Raw genomic sequence first — 20,484 nt, 5'->3', positions numbered from 1 at the left:
AGCGAAAAACATCATTCCTTTTTTATGTGACCTAAATTGTGTTCGGTGCGCCAAAGTAAAGCAAAATTTTTATTCTATAAGTCGCTTATAATTGGCAAAACTGTATCTAGAGTTGCCATGCAACACAGCAGAACATCCATGAACTCTCATAGAGACTCGTCTGTGAAGCTTCTGTCGGAAATAGGTAGGCTTATTGATGAGTCATTGACCGAGAATACCAGCAACATTATATAACACAGCAATTTCTTTCTTTTCAAAGTTTTTTTTATGGCAGGCTGATCATTGCAGTTGCCACTAAACGTGAAACAAATAACATAATATATAATTATAGTCTTAATTCATGTCTATGCAACGATGTGCTTGTAAGATAATAATTAGCTACATATCCTCTATATGTTAAATCACTAAAATTAATGACATGGTTGCTAATTAGAAAACTTATAAGTATAGGTGAAACGTTTGAATGAAGGCTCAAGACAACAGTTGCCACTAAATGTGACACAAATAACATAATATATAATTATATTAATGCATTTCTTTGCAACGATATGCGTGTTAGACAATAATTAGCTACATACCCTCTATATGTTAAATCACTTAAATCAATCATATGAAACATTGCTAATTTTGAGTCTTATAGGAGTCGATTGCCTTTGACAGTTGAGGCATCAAAATTGCAGCTGCCTTTCATCCGTGCATGATCGTAAGAGGCGACCAATTGGGTTCGCATGACCAGAGTATCTGCATCTCTTAGCTCCAACAGGTGAGGTTGTTTTGATCCCGGGTTTTTCTTTAAGTTTGTAACTCCCGAGGTAAGCACAAATCATATTTTCAGTTTGGCGCCATATGACCTAAGTTGTGTCAAACAAAAACAACAACAAAATATGTTAGCACAAAGTTCAGCTCAATTTCTGATTCTATAAGTCACTTATAATAGGCAAGACTGTATCGAGAGTTACCATGAAACACAGCAGAACATCCATGCATTCTCATAGAGACTCGTCTGTGAAACTTCAGTCGGAAATAGATAGGCTTATTGATGAGTCATTGACCGAGAATACCAGCAACATTATATAACACAGCAATTTCTTTCTTCTCAAAGTTTTTTATGGCAGGCTGATCATTGTTGTTGCCACTAAATGTGAAACAAATAACAGAATATATAATTATAGCCTTAATTTATGCCTTTGCAACGATATGCCTGTAAGACAATCATTAGCTGCATATCCGCTATTAATATATGTAAAATCACAAAATCAATGACATGAAACCTTGCTAATTAGAAAACTTATAAGTAAAGGTGAAACGTTTAAATGAAGACTCAAGACGAGCCCGGGGTTCTAAGAATACACGTCATTCTAAAACAGACAACTTTTTGAAAATAAATTTCAGCTTTACGAAGTGTTTGTCTCTCTCAGTACAAGAACATGTTATTTGAAGCTGCTTTTTCGCATGCAAACATTACAGTTCTTAGAAAAAGCTAAATGTCACCAGCTAGGCTAATTCCTAACAAAACAAGAGATTTTCATGCGTACTAGCAAATACTTTTGTGTCCTTTTCTCGATATCAGAATAAAATATATAAGATACCATTGCACTTATCTAACTAGTATTATTTACATAGACCAGACAGATCAGAAAACCGGAAGTTTTCCATAAAATAACATGTGATAACAGCATCATATAACATAACAGCAGGTAAATTAACAGTCACTTATAAAGTATGGTGCAAATGAAAACGGTTCCAGTATTTATCGCTCAACAGAAAAAGAATGCGGTTTTTAAATTCAGTGTTGTACGGTGCTCCAATATTCGAGTCAATATGCCTTTTTTCAACATAAATATTCCCTAAAATTTACAATACAAACACACAATTTTGTATGGAACTTGAATTTATGACTAACCATAATGTATACGTGTACAAGCTCGTAGGGTCATAAAACAAATACATTGTTGTTTTAGCACATGTTTTTGTGACAAGTACGAGTCATGTTGAGGTAGACACGATCTTTTGTAAACACTATTTCTTCGAAGTATGTAATTTTTGTGAATTGACTTTGTGTTGTGCTAGATTAACGATTAAAGAGTCTCTTAATCCTTTTTTCTAAAGAAAGTGTAGGGAAATATTTAGTGTTGTGAAATCTTTCGATAATTTAGTAGTGTTCGTTTACCATACGCATGCGCTGTAAAATTGGAGTAAATCAATATGGCGGAAAATAGCCCCGGATAATAGTCTCAAAATTTGAAGGAATTGCGGTAAGTATCTTGAAACGTTTGTGACTAATAAGTAAATTATTTTTTACTTAAATGAAATTTTAACATAACAAGTCAAAAACAATTAACTAGCTTAGGTAAATTACCAATGTTTTATCAATTGAAAACGAAAGTTGGATTTTGGGGAATTTCCGCGTGAGGCTAATAATCTTAAATATCAACACACATTAATTAGACTTTTATTAAGCTCTTCCTTAAATGAATTTATAATATCGATTAATAATTGCAACAGCTAGTCCTATTGTATGGGGTATGATTATTAAAATGTGTGTACCGAAAACGAAAGTAGAAAATGGCAAATTATCTCCCCTTTGTTTATACATTTGTGTTAATTAATGTTGTATTTCCTTAAATCATAGCCTAAAGAAGGGAAAACAGGCCGGGAGCTTACCAAAGCTTGATCTCGATGTTGCCACTTCGCCAGCCAACGCAGAACTCAATTTACTCAATCCTAGAACTATCCGGGTACTTTTTCAGTCCCGCGAAAACCGTCGCGCATGCGCATGCAGTCCGGTAGGTCTAGGACCACTAAATCATTTCCTGCATTCACAACACTCCCCCCAACTTTATGAATGAAGGCTTCGGTCTTGGGAGTAATGCTGTGAATGCATCAGTAAAGAACTAGAAGCTCGTTTACTTCCTTAATTGTGAATTAATATCACATCGCGGCTTTAACTTACCCTAAATAAGTAGGCTGTAGAGGAAGGACTAGAAGTCCTTTTGGTACACTGGCGTTGCTGTAAAGATTCTCAAAGGCTAGAAGCCACCTGGAACTTCATTTTTCACAACCACCAGTCCGGATTCAGCATGGTCTAGAAAACCGATGCTATCTGTACTCGTTTCAGTACGATCTAGAAGATCTGTACTGTTCTCTTCATCATAGCACTGCCTTTTTACTGAAGTTATTTGTTTGAAATTTTGGGCATCTCTTGTTCTGCATGATGTACTCAAGTCAGATTCATCATGAACCTGGATCCTAATACTTGCTACATCTTCAAGACTTGACCCGCACAGTTCTGCAGTTGCCCCCATATGAACGTTCACTGAATTGGATGTCGTTATACCCTGCTGAGCCAATCTTACTGAGTCGTCGACATCATCAATAAATTTGGCCCATTGCTCGTCAGCCCTAATGCAGTAAGGACATCCACCACATGGCAAATCTGCAAGCTTCATGCCAGCTATATACGATTTACACGGTGTCAAAGTTTCCGGAATTCTTGACAGCGCGTCCGCATTGCCGTGTTTCGATCCAGCTCGATGTTTAACAATCATGTTATACTGTGAAAGTTCCTCTATCCATCGAGCCAGCTGACCCTGTGGTTCCTTAAATCTTAATAACCAGGTCAAACTGGAGTGATCAGTTCTCACAGTGAAGACTTTTCCTAAAAGGTAATGCCTAAACTGCCTCGTGAACCTCACAATGCCCAAAAGTTCTTTTCTGGTGGTGCAATAGTTCTTTTGTTCTGGAGTCAATGAAAAGCTGCTATAAGCAATGACTTTCTCTTCTCCATCTTGAACCTGAAGTAATTCTGCACCTATAGCCGAATCCGAAGCATCCGAATCTAATATAAAAGAATCTTCTTGATTTGGTAAAGCTAAAACTGGTGGTGATGTTAAAGCTACCTTTAATGTATTAAATGCTTCTTGTTCTTTATCGCCCCAATGAAATTCATTCTTTCCCGTTAGTTTGTATAACGGCAGTGCTATCTCCGCAAAGTTCTTGACAAATGTACGATGGTAATTTGCTAAGCCTAAAAACCTTTCAACATCTTTGGATGACTTTGGACATGGCCAGTTGGCTACTGTTTCTATATCTCGAGAAGTCATGGCCATTTTATTCCCACTAACTGTTCTTCCAAGGAATTCTACTTCTTTTTGGAAGAAAACACATTTTCTTGGCTTTAGCTTCAAACCATGTGTGCGGAATCTTTCTAGGGCTTCGGCTATATTTCCCAGATGGTCCTCAAAATTCCTTCCCAGCACCAATATATCGTCTAAGAATGCCAGTACCGTTTTCCAAGTTAATCCACGCAATATCAGATTCATCACTCTGGAAAATGTGGCTGGTGCATTGGTCAGACCAAACCCCATTCTAACATGCTCAAACAAACCGTATTTTGTTAGAAACGCTGTTTTCTTTCGGTCTTCTTCACTTATCTTGACTTGCCAATACGCTGAGTTTGCATCTAATTTAGAAAACCAGATGCTTCCTGACAATGTATCTAAGCAATCTTCGACCAATGGTAATGGGAAAGTATCTTTAACCGTGACATCATTAAGGGCTCTGTAATCTATACACCATCTTACAGATCCGTCACGCTTTCTGATCAGAACTGGAGAGGACGCCCATTCTGATACAGACTCCTGTATGACACCGGCATCCACCATTTTCTTCAGATGCTCTTCTTCCTCCCCAACAAAACAAGCTGGTGTGCGCCTCATGCGTTGTTTTATGGGTTTTGCATCTCCGGTGTCTATGGTATGCTCTATTGTAGTAAAGCTTCCCAAATCGAAATCACTCTTAGCGAAAACATCTTCATAATCGCTAAGGAGTTTAGCTAACTTCTTACTTTGCCCTTGATTAAGATGTTCAGTAGAAGCTTGATACAACTTTAGCAGATGATCTGGAACTACTTCTGTTGGAGTCTCTAATGATTCACACAACTGTTCGGCGACTGTTCTAACTCTTAATCTCGTAGAACTAGAAATCCTTCGAGATTTAGACGATGTTGTTTTAGAATGACTAGAAGTCACTTCATTTTCTTTAGGCAGAGATGTAGCTACTTCGCTTTGCTCATCTAGGATATGTTCTACTTCATATGCATTTGCAATCACTTTACCCTTCTTGAATGTCTTGTAAGAGTCAGTTGGATTGACTAAACAAACAATTGGCTCCGTATCTGAAGACATCAATGTCCTTGGCATCAATATACCAACTGAATTCAACTTTTCATCTGGTTCTATAAAATAGTCACTTAGATGTGTGTTGAGACTGCATGACATCCGAACAACTGAATTTGGCGGAACCACAGTACGTTTTGCCACTGTAACTCTTGCAATAGTCAGCTTTCCCTCTCTAAAGCTTGTATTCATGGGAATCTGCTCACCATTCACAATTAAAGTGTCTGAATGCATATCCATCATAACTCCTAAATGATGCATTATATCATGTCCAAGCAGCATTTCATCACTAATAGGTGCAACATAAACTCTTTCATGAAATACTTGAGATCCAAGTTGCAATCTTAATGGTTTAGTGATAAAGCCTTTTAGTACTGCTTCTTGATCTGCCATTTGCATAACTACATCTTTTACTTTTGCAGGCTTTTTGCTCAAGGTAGCGAAGACTTTTGAAGAGAGTATGGTAATTTCAGCACCAGAGTCAATTCTTGCTTTGACTTCTTGATCACCAACTGTCAGTAACACAAAAGAAGAACCAGCTCGCACTTGATGAACGCTGACAATTCCGTCATTCTGTGTTTCTTGGATACCTAAATTTAATTTGACTGTATTACCATCTTTCAAAATATCTTCACTTTCATTAACATGACTAGAAGTCATGCCATCTGTATGGTCTTTTTCATCAGATTTAATTGTTGCAGTAACTTTAGGGTGTTTAGATGATCTTTGATGACCTTGACTAGAAGTCTTGTCACCTTTATGAAGGCTAATAACATCTTCGTGATCTGTAACTGGTTGTTCTTCACAGATGACATCAGCTTCCGGACTAGAAGTCGCAGAATCTTTACCATTTTGACCAGTTACTTCTTCGGGCTTGAACGGTTGGCCATTCCATTCAGCCCTTTCTTGTTTAAATCACGATTTGCTGGATTTCGTTGTTGCTCCGTAGTGTTAGATAGCCCCTTTTTCTTCAACCATTCTTTAAATCCTGGACATTCTTTCTTAATGTGGCCCCTTTGTTTGCAAATTCAATTTCTTTATTGGTTGTAGTCAATTGCTGAATTTTACTGCTAAGCTGTTCCATAGCTTTGTTCAGCAATTGTTCCACCCTGGCTTCAGCTGATGTATTTACGGCATTAATTGAAACATCATCTTTAGATCTTCTAGAATGCTTTTTGCCATCCACTGCCTCAGAGATATACTGGTGATGCTTTACAGCGTTAAGTGCAGCCTGTATACTCCTAGGATGTTCGAAACATGCATGCTTTCCTGCTTCTCTATCAATACATCCTTGGCAGAACTTCGAAATTGCCTCTCGCATTCTGTATTCTTCGGGTAGATCCTTAAATGCATATGTCGAAAGTGTCAGCACTCGATCTGCCCAATCATCTAAAGATTCATCTGATGATTGTCTAGCCTGCTGGAACTTAACACGTGACGTCTCGGTAAGTTCCTGGTCGCCGAATCTGGTCTCTAATTTCTTCATCATTTGCTTATATGAATAGCAATGCCCTGCTTTATTTGTTATCGTGAAGAAATCTAACGCTTTACCTTGAAGACTCCAAGTAAGGTAATCTTTACTTTCACTGTCAGTCCAGTTCGAAACAGCTCGATAACTTTCAAATTGTTCTTTAAAAGATAACCAGCTTGTCTTCCCATCATACCGCAAAATACTTGGAAGTTCCTTCGGGTTACCCCTCTTTTCTAACTTGCTTCGATCAGAATAACTCGAAGAGCGACTTCTGTCATGTCGTCTAGATGGCTTGCAATACTTATCATGGGACCCGTACTTATGACGTCTTGACCCTGAATGACCATAGCCTCTTGATCGAGATCTCGAGCTACTGCTGCTGCTTGAAGATTTATTCCTATATCTGTATGATCTTGACCTTGAAAAGCTCGGACTTCTGGATTTTGATCTTTGGTGTCTAGAAGACGACCGTGATCTACGGCTGTACTTGTCATCTCTCGACAAACGGTTTCTAGAAGAAGACCGATTGTTGTAACCAATCTTGTCCCGATTCTTTCTACCATCACTACTGTATCTGGACTGAACATCTCTTCTACCGATTGATCTGCTTCTACTATTATCGCTACTTTCACTTGACATTTCTGATCTGGTATGGTAACTTCGATGGTCTCTTCTTGAACTTTTCTTCTGGCATTCATATCTATCTAAATGTCTAGAAGACCCTTTAGTTGACCTCGACTGTTGTTGTGTATCTCCATATACATAAGTAGCAGATGTATATTCTTTCTTAGGAGATATACATTTAGGGTTGCCATACCTTGTGTCCAATTTAGTGTTGTATGACCTGGATGCACTGTTACTGAAATATTTAGGCTTGACATCATCTACCGTACTTGTAAACCTTGTTCTAGAAGAACCAAGTATACCTGTATTGCAAGGATCCATTTGATAGTGCATATAACCTGTACTATAAGTACAAGGTGTATCTATTGCAATAGAATCTTCATCCGTATCACTTGCATTTGCTTCTGGTAATGCAGATATCAAGTCTATTAAATCTGTTTTAGTCATACCCTGACTTAAGGTAAGAAGTTGAGTCAAAACATCTTCAATGTGTGGCGTACCTTGTGGTGCCTCCATCTCTGGTATTGTTAAAGATGTAGGGGCTGACATAATTGGTGTTGCACCGGTTGCACTCACTGTAGTGTATGTGCTACTAGCTGCAACCGTCACAGCAGTTGTTATTTTGGTAACCGGAACTGTAATTACCTTGGTTTTCACGCTGCTGGTTGTAGTTGATGTAGTCATTACCTTCGAAACTGCTTTAGTAACTGGCGTTCGCAAGGTAAATCCAGCTGCAAGTCTAGATCCTTTAGTTACAGTAGGCGTAGTTGTACTACTTACTGTAATTGTTGTTGTAGCACTGCTACCAACATGAATGGGCTTGCAAACTACTGCAACAGGCGTGGTACTTGTGGTAAATGTCACAGCAACACTTCCCCCCCCCCCACTTGAAGATATTGTACTCGGAGTTGATACCGGTGTTGAAAAATCAATGTATTTCAACATATCTGGGTTAAGATGACCTGCCATTATGGTGATGAAATCATCTTTCGTCAACTTGCCATGCATTTGTCGAAACTGGACTATACTTGTTGCCCTTTTCGCACCAATAGCTGGCAATTTCATCAACTCCTCTTTAGTCATTGTGTTTACATTAAATGTTGACATGATGATAACTTAAGTCAGTCAATGTATTGCGGACACAATGTAATCACAAATTTTCAATGTATAGAATACAATTGAAAATTGATACAAGTTTATTTATTCGAGTATAGAATACACCGAATATATATGTGAAAGTAGCTTTAAAAAATAAATTCCACTTATTTACTTATTCGAGTATAGAATACACCGAATATTAATTAAAAAGTTACTTTAAAAAATTTAATCGACTTATATGAGACAGGTTCTTTAAATCAAATGTATTTACTGAATACTTGAGACAGCTCCTTTAAATAATATAGACTTTACTTTGACACAGCTGCTTTAATTTATTTTACTTCACATTCAAGAATTAAATCAAAAATTTATGTGAAATTCTGTAAAATATTTCTGAAGAAATGTACAATAAATTAATTATCCGCAATTATTTCTGATATAGAATATACGGAAATAATTTATTTGGTGATCCTGGTACACTTGTAAACAACTGAAATAAGATATTCAAGGTAGATAACTTGTATACCTTTCACACTGTCTTTATGCTGTCACTGTCTCTTATATCTTCAAAGTCGTTTCTGAAAAGGGCTAAAGTAAATAAAAAGACAATACTGGGCGTGCTTTACTATGAATTTAGAGTGGAATTATTTATTTATGAAAAGCATACCATTCTGCAGTTTCCCAAACTTTATGTTGACCAAGTATTTTTTAAATAAAAGCTAGAAGCCACAAAATCAAAAAATACTAGTACATCAACCCTTTAGGCTATCGTCGAGTGGTTATTTCACAATGCCAACTGAATGTCAAAGTCAATTTTCCAATTTATGCAACGGTCCAGAATGTCGCGAAAATTGACTACAAATGAATGACGTTTATGACATGCAAAAGTCACTGCCCTGCTATCCAGTTTTAATCCTCGTCGCCAATGTTGTATTTCCTTAAATCATAGCCTAAAGAAGGGAAAACAGGCCGGGAGCTTACCAAAGCTTGATCTCGATGTTGCCACTTCGCCAGCCAACGCAGAACTCAATTTACTCCATCCTAGAACTATCCGGGTACTTTTTCAGTCCCGCGAAAACCGTTGCGCATGCGCATGCAGTCCGGTAGGTCTAGGACCACTAAATCATTTCCTGCATTCACAACAGTTTTATCAATTGAAAACGAAAGTTGGATTTTGGGGAATTTCCGCGTGAGGCTAATAATCTTAAATATCAACACACATTAATTAGACTTTTATAAAGCTCTTCCTTAAATGAATTTATAATATCGATTAATAATTGCAACAGCTAGTCCTATTGTATGGGGTATGATTATTAAAATGTGTGTACCGAAAACGAAAGTAGAAAATGGCAAATTATCTCCCCTTTGTTTATACATTTTATTGAAAAATATAAGCAAATAATAATAAGAAAATAAAGGGGTAATATACCCCTCTTAATAAACACATATCAAATCAAATCAAACTTTATTGAGTTATAGACCACCGGCCCATACACATATAAAGATTTATAATACAAAATATACATCTGTGGATGCTACATATCAGACATGGTAAAGACATAATAGAAATATATAGAACAAAATGTCAACAATTATCGTAGAAATAGAATTAGTACTAATTATCTAAACATAGATATATGAATAATCATGTTCTTTAAGCGCTACATTTATCAAAGAAAAGTATAATTCATTGATTCTCCACTAAATGTGCAAATTAGAAAATATTCTGTCCCTCGAGTATATTTTGTTGCACTGCAGTTGAAAAATACTTTTTTGGCATTCTATTGCTTCATTACATAGTCATGTATGTAAAGCATTCAAATTAATGACTTAGTCTGTTGGATTTATACGAAAATATCGAGGGTTCAAAGGTAAAAGGTTATAACTGCCATTTTTGCTGAAATCGACTTTTTATGTTTTTCATAATGTACTTATTGTCCTTTCTGTTTGGCGAAAATATTATATAAATATTCAATCCTTATAAGGGCAAAACATTAAAAAGTATTTTGTAATAACTTCTTTTGTACAAATTATGTAGGGGTAAAAGGTTCTAAGTGTACTTATTACCTGTTGTTCACTTGTTGTTCCACATGTTGTGAAGAATCTGTAGTGGAAAAAGGTTATAACTAGTTTTATTACCTTTTTCCTCTGACAGAATACTGCATTCATACAGTTCACAGGCACTATCTGTTATCTCTTTTTCCAAGAAATTTATCTTGTAGATTTAAATGCAGCGTGAATATAACCGAAGATGAAAGACAGAAAATATTCAGTACATACTGGTCAATGGGTGTCAGAGGCAATTCATTTGTGTCCATGTTGCCAATAAAGAATCAGAGAAGGTATCTAAACATAGAAGAAAACAAAGAACTATTTCAAATTCGTTTTTCTTCACAGTTGGTGGCAAAATGGTTAGAGTGTGCAATGACTTTTTCTAAAAACTCTCGATGTCGGTTCCAAAACAGTTGCAAACGCAGTTAAGCACAAAGTGGCAGGGTTATATGTTGGAAATGACAAAAAAGGGAAAGCCGTGCCTGGAAATAAAACAAACAAATATCACATATCATTTGTAAAGAAACACATCGAAAGCTTTCCGACTTTTGAATCACACTACATACGAAAAGACTTCAACAGGAAGTATCTAACGCAAGATTTAAGTATAAGACATATGTACTCACTGTATGTAGAAAAATGCAAAGGACAAAATAGAAGGTGTGTTTCTGAGGCTGTGTACAGAAACATTTTCTGTTCAGAATATAACTTGTCTTTCTTCCTTCTTAAGAAAGATCAATGTCCACTCTGCAATCTGTATGACACTTTGAGAATATAAGATAGACTAGATGAGGCAACAAAAGCAAAATATCAGGCACACCAAGAAAGAAAAAAACAATGCTAGAATGAAAAAATCAGCCGATAAAGAACGGGCAAAGAAAGATCCAAAGCTTTCTGTGTCGGCATTTGATATCCAGGCCGTATCGCCAAACACCGTGCAGTTTAATTGGTGAACTTTATTACAAAAGAAAACTGTGTTGTTACAATTTGTTATTCTATGAACTGGGAAATGGTAACGGGACTTGTTATCTTTGGGGAAACGAGGCTCGTGCGAAGTAGGAACTTGTGTGTACTTGTATGTTACTTCTGATGCAAGTAAGACATCTGTTATTGAAGAAGTGACATTATATAGTGATACATGTGGGGGACAGAATCGCAATCAGTTTGTTGCAAGTTGCTTAGTTCACTGTGTCCAGTATATTCCTCACAACAAGTGTATAAACCACAATTTTGCTCATTCAGAAATGGAATGTGATTCCATACATGCATCTATCGAGGATGCAAAAAGCCTCACAAAAGTACATGTTCCATCTCAGTGGGATACAGTTATATCATTAGCACGCCGGAAGCAGCCATGTATTGTCTTTCTGATAAAATACACTGACATACTAGATTACAAATTGTACAAAGAACAAAACTTTGGCTCAATGAAAATTGATGTTGATGGAGAACGTGTTAATTGGCTGAATATAAAATGGATTCAAGTTAGCGAAGATAAAGAAATGAAAGAATACTGTATTTTTGTGAACTATGGTTTTTGATTTTAGTGAGTTAAAGGAAGTTAGGTTAATGCAGAAGAAGAGAAGCAAAGAAAAGTCTCTTAAGGCTCCACGAAAGGCTTATACAGAGAAACTTTCAATATATGCTGCAAAAAAAGCTGATTTGATGTCACTTGTTGCCTCTGGGACAATACCGAAGGAGTACGAATCATATTACGAGTCATTGCCATGCAGCAAATCTATAAAAGACAAACTGTTAGTGAGATTGAAGAAGATGAGTGAACTTCATGGAATAATTAATGACAAACATTCACATTTTGTTACATGAAACAGTAGTCTTTATTTACTTTACTATGATATGGGTCACTAATTTTCTTAATTGCTGATGTTTGGGGTCTGTTTGACTTCAGTTCGATTATATACCAGAGAACATTCAAAATAAATGAAAATTTGTAAACTTAGATTTTAGTGCGTATTTTCCTAACTTTTTAGTTATCAGTTTGTTTCTGTAGAATCTAAATATTGATCAGGTACATGTTTCATATTTCTATGAATGAAAATTGTCAATTTTGTGTACGAGTATTATTGTGCATGTGTGTTAATTACATTACGTAAGGTTCTTCAAAGCAAGGACATAATTAAATAAATTTGCAACAGTAACAATTACTGCATCATCTAAATTTTTTCAGAAGAACAAGGCTATAACTGCACTTATAACCTTTTACCACAATTTATCTCGAACTTTTATTGCTAAACCTTCAGAAGTAAAAGGTCGTAAGTGCAGTTATTACCTTTTACCGCTCAAACTTGTTGTCTTGACAGGATCTAAGTACATTTATTACCTTTTACTTCTGTAAAATTATATTATTTGATCTTAGAACTTTAAAACAAAACATAATTACAGTGTTTTATCAGCACCAAGCAAGGTAAACTAAACAAAATATGCTCTAATGCAGTCAACAAATATGGGAGAATCAAAATTGTTATAAAAATATTACGGAAAATAAAGTTGTATTAAAATGTATGTTTTTTGCGTTTTCCTCGAAATCTAAAAAATGGCAGTTATTACCTTTTACCTTTGAACCCTCGATATTATCATGCAAAGGTGCTGTATAACCCATTATGTAATGTCCCCAGGCTTGGGTCCCATATTACTGAACATTGATTTTACATATTTTCACCTGAAACATGTGTTGAAGAAAAGCTGCTTTAGTATTAAGTTTTAGTTAAAATGTCTAAGTGAGCGATTTTTATTGTTTTCTACAGTGAATTTGAAAAAAAGTTACCAGCTGAAATGCATGTCCCTCATATATTGAACAGATACGTTACCACACTTCATGTAAACCTGAGTAAGAGTAATATGAACTTGTAACATATTAAAAGTTTGCTTTTGAACTCAAGTTTTATCATATTTCATTATTCAAAAATAATTTTGACGACAATATACATGCTAGAACCACAATGACTTTGCAATGATGAGGCAATTTGGATTATACTTTAAAGTGAAACAGATACGTTACCATGATATCCCACCGAGAAACATTTACTATTACCAGTACTTAAAAGTAGGATCGCATTTATGCATTATTAAAATATATGCTTTACAAAACTTAATATTACAATATATTTGGCAAACATGTGGGTACAGTACAGATAACGAGGAATATGCAAATTTCTCCGAGTATCAAGTAATCTCAAAAAGCGTGACTCCGAGTGGATTATAAATTTCTTGTACACAAAAGAGTGACTCGGCGTCGATAACGAGTGACAATTAGGTCCGTGGGACTCCGTGAATCTCCGAGCCAAAAAGAGTGACTCCGAGTAATGGATTGCTAGATATTTATTCATTTATTAATATATTTTTATCCTCTATCTCTAAACAAATATCATTGAACGCATGTATTATTCATTCAAAATAAAAATGTTGTCGAATATTCTTCGTTCATGATGTAAAGTATCACAAGTGAAAACAAAAGTAGACAACTTGATTCAATAATATCAAAAGGAAAGATTATAACCGATGATTTCCCACACCGATAAGTGTCATATTTATCAGTTCATAAACATGTAAACATACCGCGAGGTCAGTGTATTAGACTGTGTCACTGTTCACATCAATTTTTCATTCAGGGGGGGAAGTTACGATCTAAACCAGTTAATGACCCACAAAAAAGTAGACTGTGTCGCTGTGTTTTGAGATAAGAAGTGATAAAACGGAAGTTCTAGATGGAAAACCAAATGTGTACTTTTCCATTCTTAAAATAGAAAATGCTAAATTTAGACTGGAGATTCCAAGTCATACTTTTCGTAAGTTTGAGCCAATTGTGATTTTCTGGAGCCAATTTAATTATATTGGAGCCAATTTGCTAATTGGCTCCTGTCAGCGTGAGCCCTGATGGTTAATTGAAAACAACAACCGTAACAAGAGCTGTCGGTAGGACAGCAACGCTCGACTATTCTTAGTGCTTGATAGTAAAAAAAGCCTTGATTAAAAGGTAAAATTTTCTAAGTAATGCAATAGGCAAAATTTTTCTTTAAATCCATACTACCGTTATAGGCCTTGGAGAGAGTCCTATTATGCTCTCATAGAAGAGAATAAAATTTCAACATATTTCAAAGCCTTATGTCAATGAATTTTGAAAATATTTGAGGTATTACAAAAACTTTAACGTAAATTCTAAGTCGAATAAGGGGCATAATTCTGTAAGAATGCTTGAAAGAGTTACCTCCTTCTGTCTACATGTTGGGGTCATGATGGTGAACAAGTGTGCAAAGTTTCAAAGCCATATGTCAATGGACTTTAAAAATATTTGAGGTATTACAAAAACTTTAACAGAAATTCTAAGTCGAAAAAGGGGCATAATTCTGTCAAAATGCTTGATAGAGTTACCTCCTCCTGTCTACAGGTTGGGGTCATGATGGTGAACAAGTGTGCAAAGTTTCAAAGCCATATGTCAATGGACTTTAAAAATATTTGAGGTATTACAAAAACTTTATCAGAATTTCTAAGTCGAAAAAGGGGCATAATTCTGTCAAAATGCTTGATAGAGTTACCATCTCCTGTCTACAGGTTGGGGTAATGATGGTGAACAAGTGTGCAAAGTTTCAAAGCCATATGTCTATGGACTTTGAAAATATTTAAACTATTACAAAAACTTTAACATAAGTGGTTTCGCCGACGCCGACGCTCGGGTGACTACAATAGCTCTACTTATTCTTATCGAATAGTCGAGCTAAAAATCATCTTTATTTTCGAATCGTAATATAAAATGAAATGTAAAATGTGATTGCACTTGCATTTATTTACACCAGCAAGACACCGACATGGAGTTACGCGGTAATTCTCTCTCTGAGTCACGCGCTCTTATTTTCGTCTGGAAGTCACTCTCATCACACGTTTCTCAAGCGGAGTCACTCGTTTTTATGGACAAATACTCTCGCGGAGTTGCGAGTGGATTCCTCGATCCTCCGAGGATTTTGCATATTCCTCGTTATCTGTACTGTATATCTGATATATTTTAGATTTTTGACCAACAGATACGTTACCAACAGATACGTTACCAATATTTATTGTTTGGATCTTAACTGACGATTTTGCTCAATTTTGAAACGATTTCATGTAAAAAATCACAGCATAACGTACGTGTAGCCGATAAATGATGCTTTGATCTCGATTTTATTGGAAAACTGAAAATGTGAATCAGGAATTTGAAATTCAAGGATTAGTGAGTTTTCTAGAAAATAAAATGTTGAAAAAACAGGAAGAAACATATAAAGATTTACTGTTATATTTCCTGGAATAAATATATGTTGATATCTTTTTGGTTTGCAAAATTTGTATTAAAAATAAAATGTTGAGGACTGTATAACTTCTGGTAACGTATCTGTTTATCATAGTAACGTATCTGTTTAGAAAGAGATTTGAGTACTGTTAAATATATATAACTAAATCTTCAACAAAACTTTGGTTTAAATAAGTAATATATAGTAAGGCAATATATAACAGCACTGTAACTTAATGAAAAAAAAACATGTTAGTTTTTAAATTTTAGTCAGGGTCGTATCAAGATTTTCTGTCTATGGTAGGGATGGACTAATTGGATATAGCTCAAAATCTTGGAGGTGCACATATATATAGATTGATTATACTAAGTTGGTTTTTTAAGCGGTACCATTGTTTCTGATATAATTTTGTTAAATGTAGATAAGCATATACATGTAGGCTTACTCATATCACGAAGTATATCGAGATTGTACCAGTATATAAAGAAAAAGTATATAGAAAAAATAAAGACAATTGAACAGCAGATGAACCAAAAAGACAACAGAATGTCAATTCACACTAGTTAGTCTATGAAACACTCACATTAATCTAGCTAATAAATATTCTTCTAATAGATGAGTGTCTTTATTCAAATGTTCTTGTTAAGTTCAATCGGTTTCTTAAAGTCACAATGTTATTTGACTTTTTGAAGCTACACATAAAACAATAAAACCTTAAAAAAAACTTTAAATGATATTGTGTGTTCTGTTTAATATTAAAAGTACTGGTTCAGACATATTATTTATTGGTCAGTTGTTTAAAAAAACTTTATGGATATCTATCTATGTGTTCAGGGTTTTTCATAATTTTGTTCATAGAAGAACTGTGAAACAGATACGTTACTATGATTTAATATTTGTTTCCACTTAGCGGAATAAATTTATACTGTTAAGTAAATTCGAGCTACATTGTGTCAATAGATAAGTATGGAACATCAGTATTTTTATTGACCTAAAATGCTTTTATAAGTAACTCATGTATTTGGAATAAACAAGTCTGATTAATAAGTAACATTTTCATCAGCTTCAGTTCACAAGCTATTCATAGACGTAGATTTTTTTTTAAATGCATATTAATGCATAATATTTTGTAATATATACTGGTGCTATAATGCTGAAAGAATGATAATAATTTTCTAAATCGTGTATATTCATGCTAATTATTTCTATCTAGTCTCTGAAAGCAATTGGAAAAATGGTAACGTATCTGTTTTTGCACAAATCTCGAATTCTTGGTAACTTAATTTCAGGAAATATTACAAGTTTTTTGGTGAAATGTTAAAAGAACCAGTATGTGTTCAATGTTATACGTGAGTTGTACCAACTAAAAAAGGTGTCTGGGTAACTATTCGCAAATGTCAATTATTTACTATTACTTACAGCTTAATTTGACTGTTTAGTGGAGAATCAATGAATTACTAATTATAAATGCGATAAATGTGGTGAGTCGTTGGAACAAATCTTCGGGTCTCTCTGTAGGATCATATCGGATAGAATCAAAGTCAATAAAATGGCCACCAGTAATTTGGAAACCATAGTGGAGGCGGATTGTTTGCCAAATATCACCAACGGAGGTAGAGTTTTTAACAATAGTGTTTCTGGATATTACTGGACAAAAATTTGCTATCTGTCCTAACATCAACTCAAGAATGTTGACCTTTTGCTCACAGGTTTTCCTGTCAGCTTCGGCTACATCCTCACCGTCATTCACAAAGCCTCTGTGAGGTGCAGTTTTGGTCTTTTTCTGCCATTTAAGCCCAGCCACGAGAAAGGGAGCAAAGTTCTTGTCTAAAGAAAGGCTGTAGATTAAGTTTTGTCTCCAGTTTTCAAATGAGTTTACAGTTTCATGTTTGGTAAGGCGCCATTGTTTTGGCGCGCGGGTAGAATTTGCCATTGTCAATGTTTTTGTTTAATACACTTGCGTTCACGGTAATAATTCTATTACGAGATGATGTACACAGGTCTTTATCAAGAGTGGGACGTAAATTCGCTGCCACCACGCCAGTAAAATGGATATAGATCAACACACAAGAGTATAATCAAATACGTGATTTAATATGAACAAATGGCGTAGAACAGAGAAAGGGAGAGAAATACATCATTTAGTCCGAAACAGGCAAAGTTCCGAATTTATACACAGTCTGGCGTAAACATAGACAAGAATTGATCACGTTCTCTAATTGCTATATATAGAAAAGTTGCTAATTTGTTAATTGTATCAATATCTAGAGTTGACATCAGATTATAATTTTTTATATATGAAGCATATTTCCAGAAATAATCACTGATGTAGGTATGTCACATATAATAACAACTAGATTCAAATATTAGGCCAGCAGGGCATTTTTTGTCAAAATTGTAAAGGGGCCTGGATGTTTATTTTGTGATAAAAAGAACGATATTAGAAAAAAAACGAAAAAAAAACAATATATAACCAGGTATGACTTAATACCGGATATGTCTCACATCCGCAGATATGACTTTTAATACCGGATATGACTTATATTTTAAATAAAGTGGTATCAAGAAAAACAATCAGAAACTTTATAAAATATAAGTCATATTTGGTATCTTCAATCCTCTTTAGAATATGCAACGTATATAAGTTCCGCCAAGGATATGACATTTAGAACATGCAACGTATATAACTTGTTACTTTTTTCATTTACGGGCATAATTTAACAATTTTTTGCATGTATTATTATTTTAACTTTTTAAATTATGTGACAAAAAAAATACCGAAAAATAAATAAAAAAATTAAAGAAACAAATTTGAAAACAACAAATCATATAAATTTGGTATCTTCAATCCGCAACGGATATGACTTTTATACAAAGCATGCAATATATGTAACTTACAGTACTGGACACGCGAAACCCACAAAAGTTGTGTTACAGTACTGGACACGGGAAACCCGCAAAAGTCGCGTTATGCTGGAGTGTAGTCTATGTCGCGACAGGACATTATGCGTGCAAGTTCGCAAAATTTCATAATGGTTCACAAAAAATCGTTGCGATGTATCACAGTAATTTACGGCGAATCTACATCAATACTTGTATTAGAAAGTACTACTTGGTCCTGCCCGGGGGTCTTTAATTTTCACTATATACATATTGTAAAAACCTTGAAAAAAATCATGTAACTGTCATGTATATTTATTAGCAATTGAACATGTACAGTGTACAGCATATACATTTTGTAATCGAAAACAAAGCAATCAGGTGCTGGATGAAAATTAGTTTACAACAAAACGAGTTTGAAATTACAAATGTTATTGGAACTACATCAAAGAACGCATGATAACAAATTGTCCAATTGTTACTTTGATAATAATACAAATGCAATTAAAATCCGTTGTTAACTTTCGCACATATTCTATTTTTAGAACAATATTACGTCTAATACCGTAAAATTCCTAATAAACGCCCCTCCCCTAATAAAGGCCCCTTTAGGCTTTTTGATAAGGAAAACAATCTTCTCATCAGTGCTGAACTCATAATTAAAGCCATCATTTTATTCAAATCATTCAGAATCCATTTGAATTTATAGTAAACACAAATATGTATAATATTAACTTTCAAACCTCAACACTTTTTAATGTTATTACATGTACCAACACTTGCTAAATGTATTTACAGTGATTTTTACAGTGATTTTTGGATTAAGGAAAAACTGTGTTGTAATAATAGCCCCCCTTTTGGAAAATGTTTAGCCCCCGGGGGGGTTTAATAGGAATTTTGCTAATTATAATTGTTGAAAATTGTAAATGTTTTATCACTTAAATTGAGACTTTCTTTACTTTTAATTTCACGAGTAAAAAATGCCAGGTGCACAAGATGAGTAGGTGATGGGTAGCAAAATGCAAGTTGATTGGTAGACAATAAAATAATTTAATTACAAAATTTTTCAAGATTTTCTTGATACAACTTCATGTAGATCTACTTATTAATTTTCATACATGTATATCATCTAAAATATACGAATGGTTTCAAGTTCATAGAGTGCAAAATACATTTTTTATTCAAAGTAACATGTATTATTCCTGGTGAATCACAGCAAGTTGAATTCGCGGGAATTGTCTCAAGTTGCAGCGAATTTACTCGCGTTATAAAGCATGAGGGTTCGCCGCAAATGCGCGAATTGTACGGGTTTGGCGTGTCCAGTACTGTAAAAAGTCATATTCGGTATCTACTTTCTGCTATGGATATGACTTTTATTTAAATTAGAACATGCAACAAATATAACATGTAACATTTTTATTACAGTATCAAATTTAACCATTTTTGGCATGTTATTTCATTTTATTATTATAAAATATCATATGAAGAAAAAACTTTATGAACTATAAGTCATATTTGGTATCTTCTGTTCTTCACGTTAACCCATGTACTGAATCAACCGTTTCCAAATGTCGCGGGTTGCCAGGTAATATGCGGTATGTCTTAATACCGGATATGACCCATATCCTCAGATATGACTTTATAAATATGACTTATATTTTACAAAGTAATTATTTTTTTATTATATTTTCTTGATACGGTGTTTTATAATAATAAAATGATTTTATATTCAATATATTGTTTAATTTGGTTCATAAATAAAAAAGTATTTACATAAATAACCACAAACCAGGGAAGGTATTTTCTGTGTGTCACGCAGTTACATGTACTGCATGTGCGCGGAAATAACTTATTATAGAACATATCAAATGGAGGAGTGGAAACTGGATAAAAAATTATG

At 34.6% G+C, this 20,484-nt stretch overlaps 2 protein-coding genes across 2 annotated transcripts in view; one reads left to right on the top strand and one right to left on the bottom strand.

The window, feature by feature from the left end:
* Positions 1 to 2,189: 2,189 nt before the first annotated feature.
* The window catches only part of LOC132744276 (uncharacterized protein CXorf38 homolog), a 32,246-nt gene continuing 13,951 nt past the window's right edge, over positions 2,190 to 20,484 (top strand). The window contains exon 1 of the mRNA XM_060732935.1: positions 2,190 to 2,255. The gene's annotated coding sequence lies outside the window, so the exon portion shown is untranslated. The remainder of the gene's footprint in view (positions 2,256 to 20,484) is intronic.
* LOC132744275 (uncharacterized) lies at positions 6,138 to 9,435 on the bottom strand. Its single transcript, XM_060732934.1, has 2 exons — positions 9,352 to 9,435; positions 6,138 to 8,948 (listed from the first exon to the last, which is right to left on the bottom strand). Exon 2 carries the CDS (start codon positions 8,377 to 8,379, stop codon positions 6,148 to 6,150), a length of 2,232 nt encoding a protein of 743 aa, XP_060588917.1. The 5' UTR covers positions 8,380 to 8,948; positions 9,352 to 9,435; the 3' UTR covers positions 6,138 to 6,147.

Source organism: Ruditapes philippinarum, unplaced genomic scaffold (assembly GCF_026571515.1).
Source record: "Ruditapes philippinarum isolate M1 unplaced genomic scaffold, ASM2657151v2 ctg3567_1_1_1_1, whole genome shotgun sequence".
NCBI classification, from domain to species: domain Eukaryota; kingdom Metazoa; phylum Mollusca; class Bivalvia; order Venerida; family Veneridae; genus Ruditapes; species Ruditapes philippinarum.
This window is presented reverse-complemented; position numbering and strand designations above follow the sequence as displayed.

Bases quoted from the DNA above. Each gene is read 5' to 3' on its own strand.
- LOC132744275 (XM_060732934.1), bottom strand. From the start codon at position 8,379: ATGTCAACATTTAATGTAAACACAATGACTAAAGAGGAGTTGATGAAA.